This window comes from Carcharhinus amblyrhynchos, chromosome 21 (genome assembly GCF_965287045.1).
Source record: "Carcharhinus amblyrhynchos chromosome 21, sCarAmb.v2.hapA, whole genome shotgun sequence".
Taxonomy (NCBI): Eukaryota; Metazoa; Chordata; class Chondrichthyes; order Carcharhiniformes; family Carcharhinidae; genus Carcharhinus; species Carcharhinus amblyrhynchos.
Window position 1 is genome coordinate 474558 of NC_137344.1, and position 23671 is coordinate 498228.

The window sequence follows — 23671 nt, forward strand, 5'->3', positions numbered from 1 at the left end:
CACCCGCCCCAGGGCCATCCTGGGCCCACACCACACCCGCCCCAGGCCCACACCACACCCGCCCCAGGGCCACCCCAGGCCCACACCACACCCACCCCAGGGCCACACCGCACCCGCCCCAGGGCCACCCCGCACCCGCCCCAGGGCCACCCCGCACCCGCCCCAGGGCCACACCACACCCGCCCCAGGGCCATCCTGGGCCCACACCACACCCGCCCCAGGCCCACACCACACCCGCCCCAGGCCCACACCACACCCGCCCCAGGGCCACCCCAGGCCCACACCACACCCGCCCCAGGCCCACACCGCACCCGCCCCAGGGCCACACCACACCCGCCCCAGGGCCATCCTGGGCCCACACTGCAGCCGCCCCAGGGCCACCCCGCACCCGCCCCAGGGCCATCCTGGGCCCACACTACACCCGCCCCAGGGCCATACACCCGCCCCGGCGCCGCCCTGGGGCCACACTACACCCGCCCCAGGGCCATCCTGGGCCCACACTGCACCCGCCCCGGGGCCACACTGCACCCACCCTGGGGCCCACCCTGGGCCCACACTGGGCCCCACCCCGCACCCACGCACCCCGCACCGGGCCCCACCCCGCACCCGCACCGGGCCCCACCCCGCACCCACGCCGGGCCCCACCCCGCACCCACGCCGGGCCCCACCCCGCACCCACGCCGGGCCCCCCCCCCGCACCCACCCCGGGCCCCCCCCCCGCACCCACCCCGGGCCCCCCCCCCGCACCCACCCCGGGCCCCCCCCCCGCACCCACCCCGGGCCCCCCCCCGCACCCACCCCGGGCCCACGCCGGCCCCCCCTGGGCCCACACTTTGGGCAAAAAGAATAAAAGTCGCCCCAAAGAAGGGAAGTATCGCGGGGTCACTGTGGGCGGGGCTTTATGTGGGCGGAGCTCCGTATGGGCCTATTGTCCCGCCCACGGTAACCGAGTTTTGTGATTGGCTGCGAGAATTGGCAAATCAGAGGTTGACGCTGAGCTCCGGGCATTGTGATTGGCTGCGACTGTTCGGTCAGGTGTGCTGTGACGTCATTATGCGTCTACGTCAGCACGGCGACGGCTCGCGGGCGGCTTCTCGGAGCGGCGGCGATGGAGGCGGAGACGGAAAAGCCGCGGAGTCCGAGCCCGGGGCCGGGAGGCCCGCTCAGTCCGAGCCCGAGCCCGGGGCCGGGGAGCACAGCCCTGCGGCCTGCCGCCCCGGTCTCTCCCTCTCCGGCGCCGTCCCCCGCGCAGTCCCCGGCCCCGGGCAGCCAGCGCCTCCTGTTTGTGGATGACCTGGTGTCCGGCACCTACAAGGGGGCCCTGCGGCACGGTATCGTGGGCCTGATCCACGGCGAGGTGAGCAGCGGCGAAAGCTCGGACACGGATGAGGAGGGAGCTGGCCGGGAGCGGCCCCTCAAGAAAGGCTATGTCCGTGTGCAATGGTACCCAGAGGGCGGCAAGCAGGACGTGAGGGAGGTGAAGGTGAGTGCGGGGGAAGAGGGACTCAGCCCGGAGCCAGGCGGTGAGTGTTGGGGAATAAGGATCCCCGGTGCTGCGGAAGGGGCGATAGGGTCCATTGGGAATGCTAATTCAGCTTGCATTTCTAATGTCCCTAATTTTATCTCAAAATCACATTAGAAATTTATCCACGTTTGAGAGCGGCTTGCTGTCTTTAGTTTCTTGATACCCCTTTTTTTCCTTCCTTGAACACGGGTGTAATATTTGCAACTTTCCTGTCTTTCGCATAGAATTCAGTGCAGAAGGAGGCCATTCAACCCATCGAGTCTGCACTGACAAAATCCCTCCCCCAGACCCTCTTCCTGTAACTCCTCATATTTACCCTGCTAATCCCCCTAACACCAAGGGTCAATTTAGCATGACCTGTCAACCCAACCCCCACAGCTTTGGACTGTGGGAGGAAACCAGAGCACCCGAAGGAAACCCATGCAGACATGGGGTGAATGTGCAAACGTCACACAGTCAGTCACCCAAACTGGGAATCAAATCTGGATCCCTGGTGCTGTGAGGCAGCAGTGCTAACCACTGTGCTGCCCCTTGGCACACTTACCATATCCAGATATTTGGCGAATGCCAAAGTATTATGGGACGGACACCATCTGAGTCAGTTATCTTATTTCTTTTTGATGGGGTTAAAGGCTGGCAAGTCTCCTTGAGTTGATGATTTGTACCCCAGAATCTTAAATGTATTGCAGAAATTGTAGATGATTTGATTGTAATTTTCCAAAAATTCTTGTCTTCTGGGCCTGTGCCAAAGGATTGGAAAACTGGAAATGTCCTTGTACCCTTCCTCAAAAAGGGAAGGAGGCAATATGCTGGAAACTACAGGCCAGTTAACCTAACTTCAGTTATTGGGAGAATGTTAGAATTGATGATTGAGAGAGCAGCAATGCATTTGAGAAGTCATAATCTAATCAAGCAGAGACACAGATTTCTATAAGAGGGGAAAGCATGTCTAGCAAACTTCCTCGAGTTATTTGAGGAGGTATCAGCCAGAATAGTTAGTGGAGACAGCCAGTGCTGTATACTGGGATTTTCAAAAAAACATTTGATGAGGTGCCACACACAAGGCTACTGTGCAAAATAGGAGCACATCGTGCTGGAGGTAATATTCTGCAAGATTAGAAAATTGGCAAAGCAACTGGAAATGATAAGGCAGTCCTTCCCAGGTTGGAGATCAGTCACAAGTGGAGTGTCACAGATTAGTGCTGGGATCACAGCTCTTCACAAATACATTAGTGAGTTAGAGGAAGGAACAGTGTACTGTGGCCGCATTTGTTGATAGAGATTAGAGGGAAGGCAGGTTTTAAGGAGGATATAAAAAGTTTAGAGATATATTGACAGATTGCAGGAAAAAATTGGCAAATGGAATTTAATGTGAGATTGTTCATTTTGGAATGAGAGGGTGGATTATTATTTAAATAGAGAGAGACTGCAGAAAAATCTAACACAACCACAAATCTAGCAGACAGGGACATAAGGCATTGGAAAGGCAAATGGAGTGCTGACTTTTATTTCAAGGGGGCTGGAGTATAATAGTAAAGAAATGTTGCTGTAACTGCAGAAGGTGAGGCCAAATTTAAAATGCTGTGTACCGTTTTGGTCTCTTTATTTAGGGGAAGATATATTGTCATTGGAGGCAGCACAGAGGAGGTTTACTAGGATGATCCTGGGTATGGAGGGACTCCCACATGAGGAAAGGTTAAACAGCATGGCTCTGTACTCCTTGGCGTTCAGAAGAATGAGAGGTGATATGATTGAAACGTTTAAGATTTTTAAGGGTTAAGTGGGGTATATGTTGGGAGGATATTTCCACTCGTGGGAGTGTGTGGGACCTGAGGGCATAGTCACAGAATAAGGGCAGGAGAATGGTGAGGTGGTGTACATTGAAGATAGAGTTGAGGATGAATTTCTTCTCTCAAAAACTGGTGAATCTCTTAAGAATCCTTTACCCCAGGAAGCTGTGGAGGCTGGAACATTTCCAAGGCTGAGATCAGTAGGTTTTGATTAGTAGGAGGGTTAAAGGTTATGGAGGGAAAGTAGAAAGTGGATCGGTGAGAACAGCCAGAATCTTATTGAATGGTGGAGCAGATTTGAAGGGCTGAATGGCCGCCTCCTGTTTCTATTTTCTGGTCGTACTGGATGTCTCTGCCATTCTTGTATTGTCAATTACATGTCTATCATAAAATGAATCCTAGAATCCCTACAGCGCAGGAGGCCATTCAGCCTGTCGAGCCTAGACAAACAGCAATCTCACGCAGGCCCTATCCCCATTTCCTACGTGTTTACTGTGCTAGCCCCTTGACGCTAAGGGATCACTTAGCCCCTTGCTTGTTACTTGCATGCAAATAAAACCCTTACTGCCTCGCTTTATTTTGGTCTCTGAGCTAAACATTACACCGCAGTACACGCCCTTTGGCCCTCGATGTTGCACCGACCTGTACTGTCTCACTCTGGCTTAATTTTGTTACTGTGTTTCTAGTATGTTAACAATTTGTAATGAATGTGCTGCTCATGTTACCTGGTGCTTCTGCATTGGTATCCTCAGTGTAACCGTTAGCTGCTGTTGAAGTCATTGTGGTGGAAATGGAGAAATTCAGTTTTAAACTTCAGGAAATTATAGTTCAATAATTGATTATAATTGACTGTTAATGTAGCACCCTGATGTATAAAGGCTTTGAAAATTTGCACTGCCCTGAATAAAGGCAGGGCCGCATCAGATGCTCTGCGTAAATGTATCTGATAGTCCCTCTGGAATAATGCAAATGGTTCTGAGTGATGTAATGGAAAATGCTCAGTCCATTTTATTGTGGTTTAGTTTGAGTTATTTCTTATGAAATGATTATATTCCTACCCTAATCTTTGTCTTTTAAGACCCTCTTTAACATTCATCTTTTGACTGAGGCTGCCCATGCTAATGTCTCCTCCTTTGCCTTGGTGTCAATTTTTTCAGTTTCTGTAAAGCAGCTTGGGATATTTACAGCATTACAAGCACTGTAACTAGATCAACATTATAATGTTCAAATTCCCCATGTTTCCACACCTTCTCTCATATCTAAATTGCAAGTTATGAAGTATTCTGTTATCTATAGAGTAGGGGTAGCAGTATAGAATGCAGTCCATTGTCGTACTCCCAGTTCAGTGCCACTTGCTGGAGATCAGAGGCTTGAGCAGCCTTGCACCATTTTAGAAAATCTTTCATTCTGAAATGATGGCATTCAGTAAAAGCAACATTTTTGGAAAACAGCTTGAACTACCACCCATGTGATAGTCTAATGTGGTCTGTTACTATAACATTGTCATTGCACTGCTGATTTCATTATTTAGGAAATTTTAAAGTAATAGAGACATTTGTCCCCTTTCTGTACTTGGAGAGTATTATGGAATAGTTTGGCATAAACCTTGACTGTGTTTTTAAAAAAAAATCACATTTTGCATCTTGTCAGATTTCTTAATTAACAAACACAATACATGGAATTGATATCCAATACGTAACACCTTGACCCCAAATTCTGGCTATGTAGTTTCTGTTCGATACAACTGATACTGTGATCTTGTCCTCTTCGTGAATGAAAATTTGTCCACTTGCTCAAGCATCCTCTCATTGACCTTTTCCCAAAATCCTTCTGTCAAAGACATCTGTGCCATTTGCTAACACTTGGTCTACTTGTCTGAACAGAATTTACTTTTACTTGTTCTTTGAATGTGAACATTGCTGGCAAGGTTAGCATGTATTGTACATCCCTAATTACTCGAATTGATGGTGTGCTGCTATCTGGATCACCTCTGAGCATATACCACTGTGCTGTTAGGATGAGAGTTAGAAAACTACAGCACAAACAGGCCCTTCGGCCCACAAGTTGAGTTCTAGAATTTTTATCCGGCAACAGTGAGGTAGTTCCAAGTCTGGATGATTGTGCAAGGATGGTGTGCCCAAGCCTTCCTGCCTTCCAGGTGGTAGAAGGAGCCTGCAGTGCATCCCGTGTACATACTGCTGGCACTGTCCACCAATGGTGAATGTTTAAGGTTGTAGATGGGTCAAAGGCTGCTCTGCCGTGGATGGTGTCTAGGCATGAATAATTTGGAGCTGCCTGCATCTAGGCAAATGGAGACTATGACATCGCATTCCTGACTGATGCCTTGTAGATAGTAGACCCGGCTTTGGGGAGTTAGGAGGCCAATTGTTTGTGTCTCAATTCTCAGCCTGTAGCGTGTTATTGTAGCTACGATATTTATATGGCTGGTTATAACACTTAGATGTTGATGGTGGGCAAATTCAGCAATGGTAATTCTGTTGAATGTCAAGGAAAGATGTTTAGATTTTCTGTTGGAAACTATCCTTAATCAAATCTGAAAGTTGTCCATGTCTTGTTGCATGGGCTTAGTGTGCTTTAATATCTGAGGAGTTGCAAATGCCTCTGAACACGGCAATTATCAGTGCGCGTTCCCATTTCCGACTTGGTACAGGGAGTAAGGTCACTTGTAAAACAGCTGAGGATGTTTGATTCTAGGTGGACGTCTGCAATGACGTTCTGGCTGACATGAATGATCTCCAACAACTACTGCCATCTGCCATCTTCCAATTTCATAGATCCCTAAAGCGCAGGAGGAGGCCATTTGGCCCATCGAGTCTGCACCAGCTCTCCGACAGCATCTTGCTCAGGCTCAACCCCCACCCCACCCCCCCCGCCCCCCCATCCCACTCTATAGCTATGGCTATAACCTGCCCATCTTTGGATTGTGGGAGGCAACCCACGCAGACCACGGGAAGAACTCAATGCAGATACCTAAAGCTGGAATCGAACCTGGTGCTGTGGTATCAGTGCTAACCATTGTGCCACCCAATTTGTACTAGCTATCACTCCAATCAGTAGAGAGTTTTCCCCTTCTTCCCATTGACACTTGCTGGAGTTATTTGGTGCCACACTTGTCCAAATGAAGTCTTGCTGTCAAGGGCAATCAATCTTGCCTCACTTCTGAAATTCTGTTCATTTGTCTGTATTTGGACTAAATTTGTAATGAGGTGGGAGCTAAGTGGCCATGGCAGGACTCAAACTGAGCATTGATGAACACAATGTTGTTAAATGCTATTTGATAGAACTGTTGGTGAGAGTTTCCATCACGTTGCTTGTGATTGTGTGTAGACAGGGGTGGTTGTCTAGCCGGATTTGACTTGTCCTACTTTTAATGGACTGTATGTACCTGAGCAATTTTGGACATGTCTGATAAATGCCTGTGTTGTCACTGTACAGGAACAGCTTGGCTAATGGTATAACTGGTCTGCAGTTCAAGTTTCTGCTACTGCAGATGGGATGTTGTTAGTCCATTGCCACTGCTGTATTCAATGTCATAAACCCTTTCTTGCTATCTCATGGAGTGAGTCAAATTTCAGATGACTGCCATCAGGAGGAGGCCAACATAGATCATCCACTTGGCACTTCAGGCTGAAGATATTTGCAAATGCTTCACCTTGTGCTTTGCACTAACATAAAAGTAATGGCTATGTCCAGAATTACTGAATATGTATACTAGTGAGCAGGATTATTTTGGATAGGTTAATTGGTCATTCCCAAAATAGTGAGCAGCCTTCAGTGACATTTTTGATGGCTGTGTGTCTGACCAACCTAATTAGCGTAATTTAGTTACCAGGTACTGTAGCTTTTTTGAACATTGTTTCCTTGTGATATACTCTTGTGAAAGTTTGAATGTGTCGCACTGAGGCATAACCTGTTGCTTTGCAATTTTATCTTTGTTCTAGGGAGTGAGACAGTCAATTGGAGGATAGTGCTGCGTATGTGCAGCTGATTGTATTTCTAGCATTGGGCTGGCATTTATTTACTGCTTTGCCACACTCAATTGCAGTTTCTTCAGTTTAAGCACTGAAACGGGTTTGGTTTGGGTGGAAATGGTGCTTGTTTTGCTGTTTGCTGATCCAGCTCTGCTGCATTGAGTGCTGAGCAGATGTGCCACTATTGTGCAGTGCAGGGTGGGGGAGGAGCCTGTTTGTACTGGGAGAATGATCCAGCCCTATCTGTTGCTGGGTGCTGCATTCATTGCTGCCACAGTGCAGGGGCCTGGCTTTGTGCCAGTATGGTTTAGTTTATTGCAGTAACACCTGCAGTTTTTTGTAGCATGGTCCATGGCAATTAAATATGCTATACTAGTGGTTACTTAAAGAATCCAGTCGAGTTTACGATATGTACAAACCTGATGTGTTAATTAGCTGGAACGCTTGTACAATTCTGTTTTGTGAAGATGCTGCCTTTCATTTGAGACTGATGATGCTAGCAGCTAAATGTGTGGAATTGCGCTACATTCCGTATAGTTTAAGGACCCAATGTTTTTCCAAAATTGGATTTTTCTGTTTGAATATAGTCGATGGAATTCTATTACATTCCAGGTTTTCATCTTCTCCTTTTATCCCTTGTTTATAGAAGCCTTCCTGTATATATTATAAATTATAGCTGTTTGTTGCATACATGTAATTGTTGACTGATGTAATACTGAGGTGGATGTTGGTAGATATTCAGGGGGGAGGATTGAGAGATACGGGGGAGGGGTCTGTTGGGCAATGACTATTAGAGAAGGCAGCATCATTGGGCAGACAGCATGACCCTAGGAATGAGCATCCGACTATCCACTCTGTCCTTTCCCCTGAGGTTCAGTAAGGGATTGCTGCTCTCTGCCGTGCTGTTTGTGGAATAGTCCTTACGTTGAGGCCCGTTCTGCTCTTTAGGTGCAGAAGATCCCATGGCACAATTCTGAAGAGCAATTTTTTTTATAGTTCAATACAGAATACGTGATTTAGTTACACACGGGACTTTGTGGGAGGTTGCTGTGTATGAGTGTGCCATATTTCTGAGTTTACAACAGTGACTACATTTCAGATTGTAAAACATGTTGAGGATTACTGAAGGTCAGAAATCTTTTCAAAAAAATGAACAATTGGGTATTTTACTCTGCGGTATGATCTTCCAATTACATCCCAGAGATTTGTTAATCTTTGGTTTCTAATACAATTCTAACATTTTGAAATATATTTGTGTCCATATACATTGCTTGTTGGCTAGTCGAAGCAACTATAGGTACCCACAAATGTAAGGGCAAGTGTATGGAGGGGACTGTGCGAAAGACTGATTTACTGAAACAGAAAGCTGACTTGAGCGAATTATTTTGAACCTTTTTGTTGAAATGGTTCTCAATACCACCTTCCCCATTATTGCAAAGATGCAGAACTGGGTTTTTACCACTAATACTATTTTAAACATTGAAGGCTGAATGTGAAGTATTGCTGCATTGCACTTTATTGATTAGTTAAAGTTGGCTATATCTGTATCTGTCGTGATGCCCCTCAATTAATTGCTAACTGCTTGTTAGCTGCAAACGAAGCAGGTTTACTGCACCGTGTTCAGTTACTCTTTGCAGTTGTCTTACTTAGGAAATGATCTGTTCTATCTATAAGGGTTAAAGTGTTTAGAAGTGAAATATTGTACTGTGAAATAATATTTATTGATAGAAATGTCTAACCTGAATTAACTGTAGTATGCTACATTGATTTCATTAACAAAATTATAGGCTTTGAATGAAATTGGCTTACTATTGTAAAAGCATAGAATGGTTATAGCACTGTAGAAGGCTGTTTGGGCCATCGTGATGGGCCAGCTGACTGCAATTCACCCACTCCCCTGCTGGCTCCCTACCATGTATGTTCTGCCCAAAGGCAGTATTTTGTCCGTGGTAGTTTGCTTGTTACCTTCCACTCGCGTGGTGGTGACATTACTTTTGAAAACTTTTAATCAAGTTTCTTCTCTAAAGAGTACGTCTAGGTCATTAATATGATAGAATTCTTCATCCAGATGGTGAGTGATGTACTTGATTCTGAGGCTAAGGCCCTGAATCTTAGTAATGGAATCTACAATGTTATTGAGAGACGAATCAGCTATTATGGATTGGGAAATGTTACTTAAGGGTATGATGGAGAATAGGCAATAGCAGATATTCAAGGAATGGATGCGTCAACTGCAATAATTGTTTGTTTTGGCACAAAGCTAAACTGGGATAGCTGGCCAAATTATGGCTTACAAGGGAAAGTAGAAATAGTATTAGATTCAAGCAAGAGGCACACAAAGTGGCCAGAAAAAAACAGCAGCCCTGAGGGTTGGGAGCAGTCTAGAATTCAGCAAAGGAGGACCAAGGGACAGATTGAGAAGGAGAAAATAGAACACGAGGGTAAGCATGTGGAGAACATGACTAATGTAAAGGTTTCTGTGGTATGTGAAGAGAAAAAGATTGAAGACAAGCGTAGGTCCCTTACAGTTCGAAACAGAAGAATTTATAATTGGCGACAGTAAATGGCTGACCAACTAAATAGTTATCTTCTCAAAGACGGGTATACATAAGGTACAAAAAACTTTGAACACAGGATTTAGTGAGCGGGAGGACCTGAAGGAAATCTATCAGTAGAGAAATTGTGTTGGGGAAACTGATGGGATTGAAGGCCGTAAAATCCCAAGGGCCTTATAATCTATATCCCAGAGTACTTAAGGAAGTGGCCCAAGAAGTGGTGGATGCCTTGGTGCTCATCTTCCAAAGTTCTATAGTCTTGAACAGTTCACACAGATCAGAGGGTAGTAATGTAACTATTATTTAAAAAGGGCGGCATAGAGAAAACTGGCAATTATAGACTAGAAAGCCTAATGTCAGAAGGGGGTAAAATTCTAGAATCCATTATCAAAGGTTTTATTGTAAACACTTGGAAAACAGTGTCAGCATGGATTTATGAAAGTAAAGTTTAAAAAGTCTATTTGTCACATATAGGCTCACATTAACACTGCAGTGAAGTAACAGAATGGGAAATTAAAATCATGCTTGACAAATCTACTGGAATTCTTTGAGAATGTAACTAGTCGAGTTGATGAAGGGGAGCCAGTGGATGTGGTTTATTTGGACTTCAGAACGTTCTCGCCAAAGGTCCACAGAAGAGATTTGCGTGTAAAATTGAAGTGCACGGGACTGGAGGGTAGTGTGTTGGGATGGATGAGAAACTAGTTGGCAGACAGTTGGGTGGCATGTGGCACAGTAGTTAGCACTGCTGCCTCAGGGATCTGGTTTCAATTCTGGTATTGGGTGACTGTCTCTGGAGTTTTCACGTTCTCCCGTGTCTTCGTGGGTTTCCTCCGGGTGTTCGGGGTTTCCTCCCGCAGAAAAAATGGATCACTTTCCCAAGAAGAGTAGATTAGCCATGGGAAATGTAGGGTTATGGAATAAGGTGGGGGAAAGGCCTGGGTAACATACTGTCAGAGCTGCCGCAGACTCAATGGGACAACTGGCCTTTTCGGCACTAGTGATTCTAGGAGACAGTAGGAATAACAAGCATTTTTTTGAATGGCAGGCAATGACTAGTGATGTACCACGAGAGTTGGTGTTAAAACCTCAGCTATATGCAATATATAATAATTTAATGAGGCAACTAAATGTAATATCTCCAGGTTTACGGATGAGAAGCTGGGTCAGACAGTGAGCTATGCAGGGGATACAGAAATGCTTCAGTTTAATTTGGACAAGTTGATTAAGTGGGCAAATGCATGGCAGATGCAATACAATCTGGATAAATGTGAGGTCATCTATTTTGGTAGCAAAAACAGATTGCACATTCCACCCTCTCAATTGAAAGCCAATGAGATCTGGGTGCCCTCATATGCCAGTTGCTGAAGTTAAGCATGCAGGTGTAGCAGGCATTAAAAAACGCAAATGGAATGTTGGCCTTTATAGCGCAAGGATTTGCGTACAGGAGCAGAAACGTCTTGATGCAATTATGCAGGACCTTGGTGAAAACCTAGAATATTGCGTGCAACGTTGCTGTCCTTATATGAGAAGGATGTTCTTGTTATTGAAGGAGTACAGAAGGTTTACCAGACTGATTCCTGGGTTGGCAGGTCTGACGTATGAGGAGAGATTTGAGTTAGGCTTATATTTGCTGAACTTCATGAGAATGAGGGACACTCTCCTAGAAACCTATTTGTAACAGGACTAGACAGCGTGGATTCATGAAAGATGTTCCAAACTGCAGGGGTGTCTAGTACAAGGGGTCATAGCCTTGAGGAAACAGGTAAAAATCTTTTAGGACAGAGATCAGGAGAAATTGTTTCTCCCAGTGAGCGATGAGCTTGTAGAAATTGCTACCACAGAAAGCAGTTGAGGTCAAAACATTGCATGTTTTCAAGAAAGAAGGAGTTAAGACACAGCTCCTGGGATGAAGGATATCAAAGGATTTTGGAGCCAGGGGTGCGAGAGGTCAGATTAGGCTATTGAGCTGGGTAATCAGCCATGATCATAGTGAATGGTGGAGCAGGCTCGAAGGCCGAATGCCTTCCTCCTGCTGTTTTCTATGGTTCTATTCATATAACTCAGGTAGAGCAGGAGGTTCTGTACCAATCCCTGGAACTGCACTATAAATCCTCCTCCAGTTTAAAAATCAACCATTGACTACCCTGTTTGGAGATCTAATAGAGGTGTATAAGATTATGAAGGGTATAGATGGAGTAAACAGTGGTAAGCTTTCTCCTAGATTAGACCCAAATATTACGAGGGGCCACAGGCTTCGGGTGAGGGGGCCAAGGTATAATTTGGATGTTAGGGGGAGGTTTTTCACACAGGGTTGTGGGGGTATGGAATGCTCTACCAAGTAAGGTGGTGGAGGCAGGCACGCTGGAGTTGTTTAAGGGATACTTAGGCACGTGAGCGGGATGGAGATGGAGGGATGTGGGAGACTGTTTTAAATGAGGATCAAGAGCCTTGGGACGTCCCTGGGAATCAATTGATTCCTATGGACCTTCCAACATATTTTCTGGCTCACTTGTTTCACTTTTGAGCTTCTGGGGATTCCCTTGAATGTTTGCATAAGGATGTGCATGTTATTGATGTTTTTCTCTCAATCCACAGGTGCTTCGGTCCGCCTTGTTGCCCAACAAGGGGCATACACGCGGTGGGTCGTGCGAGGGCTGCTCTTGGATGTTTCGAGAGTAGCCTAGTGCTTCACGTCATTAGTGTACGCTTAAACTGGACCAGCTGATGGGCAACACGACAGCTCAGTGACTATCACTGTTGCTGTGCAGATACATGGATTTGGGCCAGTGTCTGTGGGAGTTTGCGCATTCTCCCCGTGCTTGCGTGGGTTTTCTCCGGATGCTCCGGTTTCCTCCCACACCCCAAAGATGTGCCCTTAAGCTGACTGGTGTAACAAATTGTCCCTAAATTAGTCTCCCCTCAATCTGGTTTCCAATGTGGAGTGCCATAAGCGTAGACAAGGGTCATGGGTGGAAGAGGGGACTCTCAATGTTGAAATGACGGCGCGGGCTCGTTGGGCCGAAGGGCCTGTTCCTTGTGTTGTTGTTCTTTGCCGCTCAAACCAATTTCATGTCCATGTTGTTGTGTCTCTCACCTTCTGCACAAATCTACCCTGTGGCACTTTACCAGTTGCCTTTTGGAAGTCTATGTACACCATAAATACAGTATTACCCTCATCAACCTTCTCTATTATCTTCTGAAAAGGGTAATCAAACATCCTTAACCTCTTGGGTGGCACAGTGTGTAGCACTGCTACATCACAGCTAGTACCATTGTCTGCATTCGAACAAAGAACAGTGCAGCTGAGGAACAGCCCCTTCGGCCCACCATGTCTGTGGGAACACAGATGTCTCTCTGGCCCATAATCCCTCTATTTCCTGCCTATTCATGTATCTATCCAGATGACTCTTGAACATTGTTATAGAATCTGCTTCCTCCACCACCACCTCCAGCAGCGTGTTTCAGGCATTCACCACCCTCTGAAAAATCTGCCTCTTACATTTCTCTCAAACGTTCACACTCTCAACCTATGTCCTTGAGTAATTGACCCTGGGAAAAAGACTCTGATTATCCATTCTATCCAAGCCTATCATAATCTTGTAAACCACTATCTGGGATCTCTCTCTCTCTCTCTCTCTCTCTCTCTCTCTGTCATCTTCCCCCCTCCCCCCAATACCTTCTGACACTCCAATGAAAGCCCAAGTTTGTTCAACCTTTCTTCATAGTCCATATCTTCCAGACCAGGCAATTTCCTGGTAAATTTCTTCCAGTGCATCAACATCCTTCCAGTAGTGTGGCAATCAGAATTGTACACAAAATGCAGCCTAATTAAAGCTTTATACAGCTGCAACATGATTTTTAATTTCTACACTCAGTGTCCTGACAGAAGGCGGCCAGCATGCCATATGCTGCCTTGGCACCTTGTCCACCTGATTTGCCACCTTCAGGAAACTGTGGATCTGTACACCTAGATTCCTCTGTATGCTAATATTTCTAAAGGCTCTGCTATTTACTGTATACTTTCCTTCTGCACTAGACATTCCAAATTGCATCAACTCATAGAATCATAGAACCCTACAGTGCAGAAAGAGGCCCTTTGGCCCATCAAGTCTGCACTGAACACAATCCCACCCCCATATCCCTACATATTATACCCACTAATCCCTGGACACTAAGGGGCAATTTCTTAGCATGGCCAATCAACCTAACCCGCACATCTTTGGACTGTGGGAGGAAACCGGAGCACCTGGAGGAAACCCACGAGAAGAATGTGCAAACTCCACACAGACATTGACCCAAGCCGAGAATCGAACCCAGGACCCTGGAGCTGTGAAGCAGCAGTGCTAACCACCGTGCTGCACATTTGTCCAGATTGAATTCCATCTGCCACCTTTCTGCTGTGGTCTTCAGTTGATTTATATCCAGCTGTATCCTCTGACAATTCACCTCATTATCTGCTACTCCCCCAACTATTGTATCATCACATTTACTAATCAGACCACCTACATTTTCCTCCAAATCATTTACATATATTACAAACAACAAAGGCCCCAGTATTGATCCTGTGGAACACTGTTTGTCTCAGACCTCCAGTTAGAAAAGTATCTGTTCACTGCTACTCTTTTCTATGCCCAAGCCAGTTTTGTATCCAACTTACCAGCTCACCTTGCATCCCATATGACTTCACCTTCTGTATCAGCCTGCCATAAGGAATTTTATTGAAGGTTTTACTGAAGTAAGTCCATGTATCCAACATCCACTGCCCTGGTCAATTTTTCATATCATTTCCTCAAATAACTCAATCACGTTTGAGGCACGGTCTCCTCTTCACAACCCATGCTGCATATTGCTAATAAGCCTATTCTGCTTCAGATGTGAGTACATTCTGTCCCTAAAAGCTTACTGCAATAATTTCCACATCAGTGATGTGAGGCTGACAGGCCTGTAATTTCCTAGATTGTCTCTTTCTGCCCTTGTAAAGGAACAATGTTAGGTACTCTCCAATCTTTTGGTAACTGCCCCTAGCTAAAGAGAATACAAAGATTTTGGCCAAGGCCTCAGCAATTTCTTCCCTTGCCCTTCTCAGTATTCTAGGATAGATTCTATTTGGCCCTGGGGGCTTGTCCACCTTAATGTTTTTCAAAATCTCCCACACCACCACCTGCTTTGGCCATGTCACTCTAATGTTTTCCCATCCATGAACTTATCCAGTGCTTTTTAAATGCTGCTATTATACCTGCCTCTTTCTCTGGCAGCTTATTCCATATACACACCATCCTCTGTGTGAAGAAGATGCCCTTTAGGTCTCTTTTATATCTTTCCCCTCTCACCTTAAATCTATGCCCTTCAGTTTTGAGTTCCCCTTCCCTGGGAAAAAGATTGTGCACCATCTTATCTCTGCCCCCTTCCATGATTTTATACATCTCAACAAGGTTATCCTTCACTCTCCTACATTCCAAGGACTAAAATCCTAGCCTGGCCAACCACTCCCTGTAACTCAAGCCCGCTTGTCCTGGCAACATCTTCGTAGATCCTCTTTGCATTCTTTCCAGTTTATCAATGAATTTCCTTAAACAGGGTGACCAAAACTGTACGCAAGAACAAAGAAAATTACAGCACAGGAACAGGCCCTTCAGCCCACTAAACCTGCATCGACCGTGCTGCCCAACTTAACTAAAATTCCCTACCCTTCCGGGGACCATATTCCTCTATTCCCATCCTACTCATGTATTTGTCAAGACGCCCCTTAAGTCAGTACCATATCCGCTTCCAGTACTACCCTCTCCCCCGCCCCCCCACGCAACGAGTTCCAGACACCCACCACCCTCTGTGTAAAAAGAAAATCTGCCTCGCACATCTCCTTTAAACCTATGCCCCCTAGTAATTGACTGTTCCACTCTAGGAAAAAGCTTCTGACTATCCACTCTATTCATGTCTGTCATATTGTAGACTTCTATCAGTTCGCCCTCAACCTCTGTTGCTCCAGTGAGAACAAATCAAGTTTCTCTAACCTCTCCTCACAGCTAATGCCCTTCATATGAGGCAACATCCTGGTAAATATTTTCTGTACCCTCTCCAAAGCCTCCACATCCTCCTGGTCGTGTGGTGACCAGAGTTGAACACTATATTCCAGGTGCGGCCTAACTAAGGTTCTATAAAGCTGCAACGTGAGTTGCCAATTTTTAAACTCAGTGCTCTGGCCAATGAAGGCAAGCATGCCATATGCCTTCTTGACTACCTTCTCCACCTGCATTGCCACTTCCAGTAACCTGTGCACTTGTACACCCAGCTCCCTTTGCTGGGATACTCTTGAGTTCTGCCATTTACTGTTTATTTGCTATCTGTATTAGACCTTCCAAAATGCATTACCTCAATTGTCCAGATTAAATTCCATCTGCCATCTCCCCCCCCCCCCCACTTTCCAACTGATCTATATCCTGCTGTATCTTCTGATGGTCCTCATCGCTATCTGCAAATTCACCAACCGTTGTGTCATCCACAAACTTAGTACTCAAGTGTGGCCTCACCAATGACTTGTTCAACTGCAACATGATGTCCCAACCCTTATACTCAATGCCCTGACTGATGAAGGCCGGTGTGCTAAATGTCTTTTCACTGCTCTGTCTACCTGTGATGTGGCTTTCAATGAACTATGTACTTGTACTCCTAGATCCCTCTGTTGCTGAACACGCCCCACTGTTCACTGTATAAGTCCTACCCTGATTTGATTTTCCAAAATACAATGCCTCTCACTTATTGAAATCAATTTGGCAATCCTCGGTCCACTTCCCTAACTGATCAAGATTCACCTGCAATTTTTGGTAACTTTCTTCGCTATCCCGATACCTCCTAATTTAGTATCATCTACAAACTTGCTAGCCATGCTGTGTATGTTCACATCAAATCAAGTGACTTACATTTCGTTTTGTTGTTTCTAAAAGCTTCCACTCCTGAGGTTAAACTGACTGGCCTGTCGCCGTTTAGCTTCTCTTTTGGATTTTAGTAAAGCATTCCATAAGGTCCCTCTCATGGCAGGCTGATGCAAAAGGTTAAATCACACGGGATCAAGGGTGAACTAGCTAGATGGACTCAGAACTGGCTTGGCCATAGAAGACAGAGGGTTGCAGTGGAGGGGTCTCTTTCTGATTGGAGGTCTGTGACTAATGGTGTTCCGCAGGGCTCTGTACTGGGACCTCTGCTGTTTGTGATATGTATATAAATAGTTTGGAAGAAGATGGAGCTGGTCTGATTAGTAAATTTGTGAACGACACAAAGATTGCTGGAGTTGCAGATAGTGATGAACATCATCAAAGAATACAGCAGGATATAGATGGGGCTGGAAAATTGGGCGGAGAAATGGCAGATGGAATTTAATGCAGATAAATGTGAAGTGTTGCATTTTTGCTGGATCTAACCTGGGGAGTGCTATACCATAAATGGCAAACCATCAGGAGTATAGACACAGGGGTCTGGGTGTGCAAGTCCACAGATTCTTAAAGGTGGCAACACAGATGGGAAAGGTGGTAAAGAAGGCATATGGCATGCTTGCCTTTATAGGACATGGCATAGAGTATAAAAACTGGAGTCTGATGTTGCAGCTGTATAGAACGTTGGTTAGGCCACATTTGGAATATTGCGTCCAGTTCTGGTCGCCACACTACCAGAAGGACGTTTAGATAGGATGGACAGTGATAGCCTTTTTCCTTGGATGGAGAAAGCTAGCACGAGGGGGCATAGCTTTAAATTAAGGGGTGGTAGTTATAGGATGGATGTCAGAGGTAGGTTCTTTACCCAGAGGGTGGTGAGGGATTGGAATGCCCTGCCTGCTGCAGTTGTAGATGCGCCTAGTTTGGGGGCGTTTAAGAGATCCGTGGGTAGGTTTATAGATGGAAAGGGATTGGTTTAGGTTAGAGGGTCATTTCTTTTTTTAATTGGTCGGCGCAACATCGTGGGCCGAAGGGCCTGTTCTGCGCTGTAATGTTCTATAATGTTCTAGGACGTGGAGGCTTTGGAGAGAGTGCAGGAAAGGTTTACCAGGATGTTGCCTGGTATGGAGGGTCTTAGCTATAAGGTGAGATTGGGCAAACTAGGGTTGTTCTCCCTGGAAAGATGGAAGTTGAGGGGCAACCTAATAAGTTTATAAAATTATGAAGGGCATAGATAGGGTGAACAGTTGGAAGCTTTTTCCCAGGTCGGAAATGACAAATACAAGGGGTCACAAATTCAAGATTAAGTTGGGGAGGGGATGGGGCGGGGGGGCGCGTGGGGAAGCAAGGTTCAATACAGATATGTGGGGGACATATTTTAGTAAGAAGTCTCACAACACCAGGTTAAAGTCCAACAGGTTTATGTGGTAGTAAACGCCGCTAGGTTTCGGAACACTTCCTTCGTCAGGTGGGTGGAGAGTTCTGATCACAAACAGGGCAAATAAAGGCACACAGTTTACAGAATACTGATTAGAATGCGAGTCTTTACAGCTAAATTGCTATTCAAGCCTTAAAGGTGCAGACAGTGCGAGTGGAGATAGCATTAAGCTTGGGTTAAAGAAGTGTGTATTGTCTCCAGACAGGACAGTAAGTGAGATGTTGCAAGTTCAGGCAAGTCATGGGGGTTACAGACATGTCACTATCTGTAACACCCATGACTTGCCTGAACTTGCAACATCTCACTTGCTGTCCTGTCTGTAGACAATACACATCTGTTTAACCTATGCTTAATGCTATCTCCACTCACATTGTCTGCACCTTCAAGACTTGAATAGCAGATTAGCTGTAAAGACGTGCATTCCGATCAGTATTCTGTAAACTGTGTGCGCCTTTATATCTCTTGTGGTGATCAGAACTCTTCACTCAGCTGACGAAGGAACAGCGTTCCGAAACCTAGTGGCGTTTACTACCAAATAAACCTGTTGGACTTCAACCTGGTGTAATGAGGCTTCTTGCTGTGTTTACCCCAGTCCAACGCCGGCACCTGCAAATTAGGACATACTTTACGCAGAGGGTGGTGGGGGCTGGAATGCACTACCAAACAAGATGGTTGAGGCAGACACCTAGGATCATTTAAGTTTTATCTCGATAGCCATATGAACAAACTGGGAATAGAGGGATACAAATGGATGGTCTAGTTAGAAACACATGATCGGTGCAGGCCTGGAGGGCCATAGAACCTGTTCCTGTGCTGTATCACTCTGTACATGCTGTGTTTGTGAACCGACCTTCACTCACCTGACGAAGGAGCTCTGAAATCTCGTGATTCCAAATAAAACTGTTGGACTTCAACCTGGTGTTGTCATAGGGTCACAGAGTCATAGACGTTTACAGCATGGAAACAGGCCCTTCAGCCCAACTTGTCCATGCCGCCTTTTTTAAAACCCATAAGCTAATCCCAATTGCCTGCACTTGGCCCATATCCCTCTATACCCATTGTACCTGTGTAACTGTCTAAATGCTTTCTGAAAGACAAAATTGTACCCACTTCTATTACTACCTCTGGCAGCTTGCTCCAGATGCTCACCGCCCTCTGTGAAAAAATTGCTCTTCTGGATACTTTATCTCTCTCCCCTCTCACCTTAAACCTATGTCCACTAGTTTTAGACTCCCCTACCTTTGGGAAAAGATATTGACTATCTAGCTGATCTGTGCCCCTCGTTGTTTTATAGATCTCAATAAGATCACCCCTCAGCCTTCAATGCTGCAGAGAAAAAAGTCCCAGCCTATCTAGCCTCTTCTTATAACTCAATCCATCAAGTCCTGTTAGCATCCTTGTAAGTCTTTTCTGCACTCTTTCTAGTTTAATAATATCCTCTCTAATAGGGTGACCAGAATTGCTCTCATACTCCAAGTGTGACCTTACCAATGTCTTGTGCAACTTCAAGACGTTCCAACTGCTTCAATGTTCTGACCGATAAAACCAAGCCTGCCGCGTGCCTTCTTCACCACTCTGTCCACCTGTGACTGCATTTTCAAGGAGCTATGAACCTGTACCCCTAGATCTCTTTGTTGTGTAACTCTCCCCAGCACCCTACCTTTAACTGAGTAAGTCCTGCCCTGGTTCAATCTACCAAAATGCATCACCTCGCATTTGTCTAAATTAAACTCCATCTGCCATTCGTCAGCCCACTGGCCCAATTGATCAAGATCCTGTTGCAGTCAGAGATAACTTTCTTCACTGTCCACTATGCTACCAATGTAGTGTCATCTGCAAACTTACTAACCATGCCTCCCATATTCTCATCCGAATCACTAAATTACAAATAACAGTGGACCCGGCACTGATTCCTGAGGCACACCGCCGGTCACTGGCCTCCAGTTTGAAAAACAACTCTCTACAACCACCCTCTGGCATCTGTTAAGAAACCAATGTTGTATCCGATTAGATACCTCATTCTGGATCCCGTGAGATTTAACCTTATGTAACAACCTATCATGTGGTATCTTGTCAAAGGCCTTGCTAAAGTCCACGTAGACAACATCAACTGCACTGCCGTCATCTACCTTCTTGGTTACTCCTTCAAAAAACTCAATCAAAGTTGTCAGACACTATTTTCCACGCATAAAGCCATGCTGACTGTCACGAATCAGTCCTTATCTAAATGCCTGTGGATCCTGTCTCTCAAATACTTTCCACAATTTACTCGCCACAGATGTGAGGCTCACTGGCCTGTAGTTCCCAGGCTTTTCCCTGCAGCCCTTTTTAAACAAAGGCATAACATTTGTCCCCCTCCAATCTTCAGGCACCTCACCGGTGACTATCGATGATTCAAATATCTCTGCAAGGGGACTTGCAGTTTCCTTCCTAGCCTCCCACAATGTCTTGGGATACACTTCATTAGGTCTCAGGGATTTATCTACCTCGATGCACTTTATAGTTGCTAGCTGTGCTTTTTAAGTTGTGCGCCTTCTTACTGTGCCCACCCCAGTCCAATGCTGGCATCTCCACATCTCACCTTTTTTGAACAAGTGTGTAACATTTACAATTCTCAGTGGGTGGCTAGGAAGGAAATTGTGGGTCCGCTAGCAGAGATATTTGAATCATTGATAATCATAGGTGAGGTGCCTGAAGACTGGAGGGTGACAAATGTTGCCCCTTTGCTTAAAAAGGGGTGCAGGGAAAAGCCGGGGAACTGCAGGCCAGTGAGCCTTACATCTGTGGGTAAGTTGTTGAAAGAGATTTTGAGACAGGATCTACAGGCATTTACAAAGGCAAGGACTGATTAGGGACAGTCAGTATGGCTTTGAGTGGAAAATCATGCCTCATAAATTTGAGTTTTTTGAAGAGGTGACTAAGAAGGTAGTTGAAGGCAGTGCGGTTGATGTTGTCTAATGGAATTTAGTAAGGCCTTTGACGAGGTACCACATACCTTGCATAAGGTTAACTGTCACGGGGTTGAGAGTGAGGTAGCTAAATGAATACAAAAAGGTGGTAGTAGAGAGTTGTTTTTCAAACTGGAGGCCTGTGACCAATGATATGCCTTGGGTCAGGGCTGGGTCCACTGTTTGTCATTTATGTTAATGATTTGAATGAGAATATAGGAGGCATGGTTAACAAGTTTACAGATGACACCAAGATTGGTGGCATAGTGGACAGTGAAGAAAGTTCTCTGATTGCAAAGGAATCTTGATCAATTGGGCCAGTGGACTGATAAAAGGCAGATGGATAGACTGGGACTTTTTTCACTGGAGCTTAGAAGGCTGAAGGATTATCTTACAGAGGTCAGTAAAATAATGAGGGGTATAGATCAGCTAGATAGTCAACATCTTACCCCAAAGGTAAAGGCGCCTAAAACTGAAGGGCATAAGTTCAAGATGTGAGGATAGAGATACAAAAGTGTCCGGAGGGGTAATTTTTTCAGAGGGTGGTGAATGCCTGGAACAAGCTGCCAGAAGTGGTAGTAGAAGAGGCTACAATTTTGTCCTTTAAAAAGCATGTAGAAAGCTACAAGGGTAAGATGGGTTTTGAGGGATATGGGCCAAATGCAGGCAATTGGTACTAGCTTTGGGGTTTAAAAAAGAGGAGGCATGGGCAAGTTGGGCCGGAGGGCCTGTTTCCATGCTGTAAACTTCTATGATTAAGTCCTCTGGTACTGCCAGTGGCTCTGCATTTTCTCTCTCTCTCTCTCTCTCTCTGTTTCTTTTGGGTCTTGCCTGGTCTAGGTGTCTTATCAAGTGCAGATACCTATCCAATACCTCTGCCGTGTGAATTTTAAATGAATCAAATTTTGCGACCTCTTTTTCCATCAGTTGTACGGCAGGGTCCTCCTTTGTAAAGATAAAGGCAAAGTATTTATTTAACTCCTCAACATGTCTCCTTGCATAAATCCCATTTTTAACATAGAACACTACAGCACAAACAGGCCCTTCGGCCCACGAGTTGCGCCGATCACATCAACACCTACCAATCTATAGACCTATCTATAACCCCCAATCCCATTAAATCCCATATACTCATCCAGAAGTCTTTTAAAAGACCCCAGTGAGTTCGCCTCCACCACCACTGACGGCAGCTGATTCCATTCACTCACCACCCTCTGAGTGAAAAACTTACCCCTAACATCACTTCTGTACTTGCCTCCTCACACCTTCAATCTGTGTCCTCCCGTAGCGACCATTTCAACCCGGGGAAATAGCCTCTGAGAATGCACCCTATCTATTCCACTCAACATTAAACTTCTATCAGGTCGCCTCTCAACCTTCGTCTCTCCAGGGAAAGGAGTCCCAGCTCCCTCAACCTAACTTCATAAGGCATGCCTCCCAGTCCAGGCAACATCCTTGTAAATCTCCTCTGTACCCTTTCAATAGCTTCTACGTCCTTCCTATAGTGAGGCGACCAGAACTGCGCACAGTACTCCAAATGAGGCCTGACAAGGGTCTTATAAAGTTGCAGCATTACCTCCCGATTCCTAAACTCAATCCCTCGACTAATGAAGGCCAGTACACCATACGCCTTCTTGACCACATCCTCCACCTGCGAGGCCGATTTAAGAGTCCTGTGGACCCGGACCCCAAGATCCTTCTGCTCTTCAACACTACTCAGACTCCTGCCCTTGATAGTGTACTCGTTCATCCCATTGGTTCTGTCAAAATGGACGACTACACATTTATCCGTGTTGAAGTCCATCTGCCACTTCTCCGCCCAGTCCTGCATCCTATTTATGTCCTGCTGCAACTTTTGCCATCCTTCCAGACCATCCACAACACCACCGACCTTCGTGTCATCAGCGAACTTACTTACCCATCCCTCCACTTCCTCATCTAGGTCATTTATGAAAATGACAAACAGCAAGGGTCCTAGAACAGATCCCTGGGGCACTCCACTGGTGACTGACCTCCATTCAGAAAAAGACCCATCCACAACCACTCTCTGCCTTCTGCAGGCAACACAGTGAAAAGTCTGACAACACCAGGTTTTAGTCCAACCTATTTATTTGATAATATACTCACAAGCTTTCGTTCTGCAGGCAAGCCAGTTCTGGATCCACAAGGCCAAAGGCCCTTGGATCCCATGCCCTCTCACCTTCGCAAGAAGTCTTGCATGGGGGACCTTATCAAACGCCTTGCTGAAGTCCATGTACACCACATCCACTGCACTTCCTTCGTCAATGTGTTCAGTCACATTTTCGAAGAACTCAACCAGGCTCGTAAGGCACGACCTGCCCTTGACAAAACCATGCTGACTATTTCTGATCATGTCAAACCTCTCCAAATGGTCGTAAATCTTGTCCCTCAGAAGCCTCTCCATCAGCTTACCGACCACTGAGGTCAGACTCACTGGTCGGTAATTTCCCGTGCTATCTCTGTTCCCTTTCTT

At 45.8% G+C, this 23671-nt stretch overlaps 1 protein-coding gene across 1 annotated transcript in view; it reads left to right on the forward strand.

Annotated features, from left to right (window-relative positions):
* The first annotated feature begins 1088 nt into the window (after positions 1–1088).
* ube2o (ubiquitin-conjugating enzyme E2O) overlaps positions 1089–23671 on the forward strand; it is a 192987-nt gene continuing 170404 nt past the window's right edge. The window contains exon 1 of the mRNA XM_080209242.1: positions 1089–1483. Coding sequence (XP_080065368.1) covers positions 1109–1483 — 375 coding nt within the window. The 5' untranslated portion in view covers positions 1089–1108. The remainder of the gene's footprint in view (positions 1484–23671) is intronic.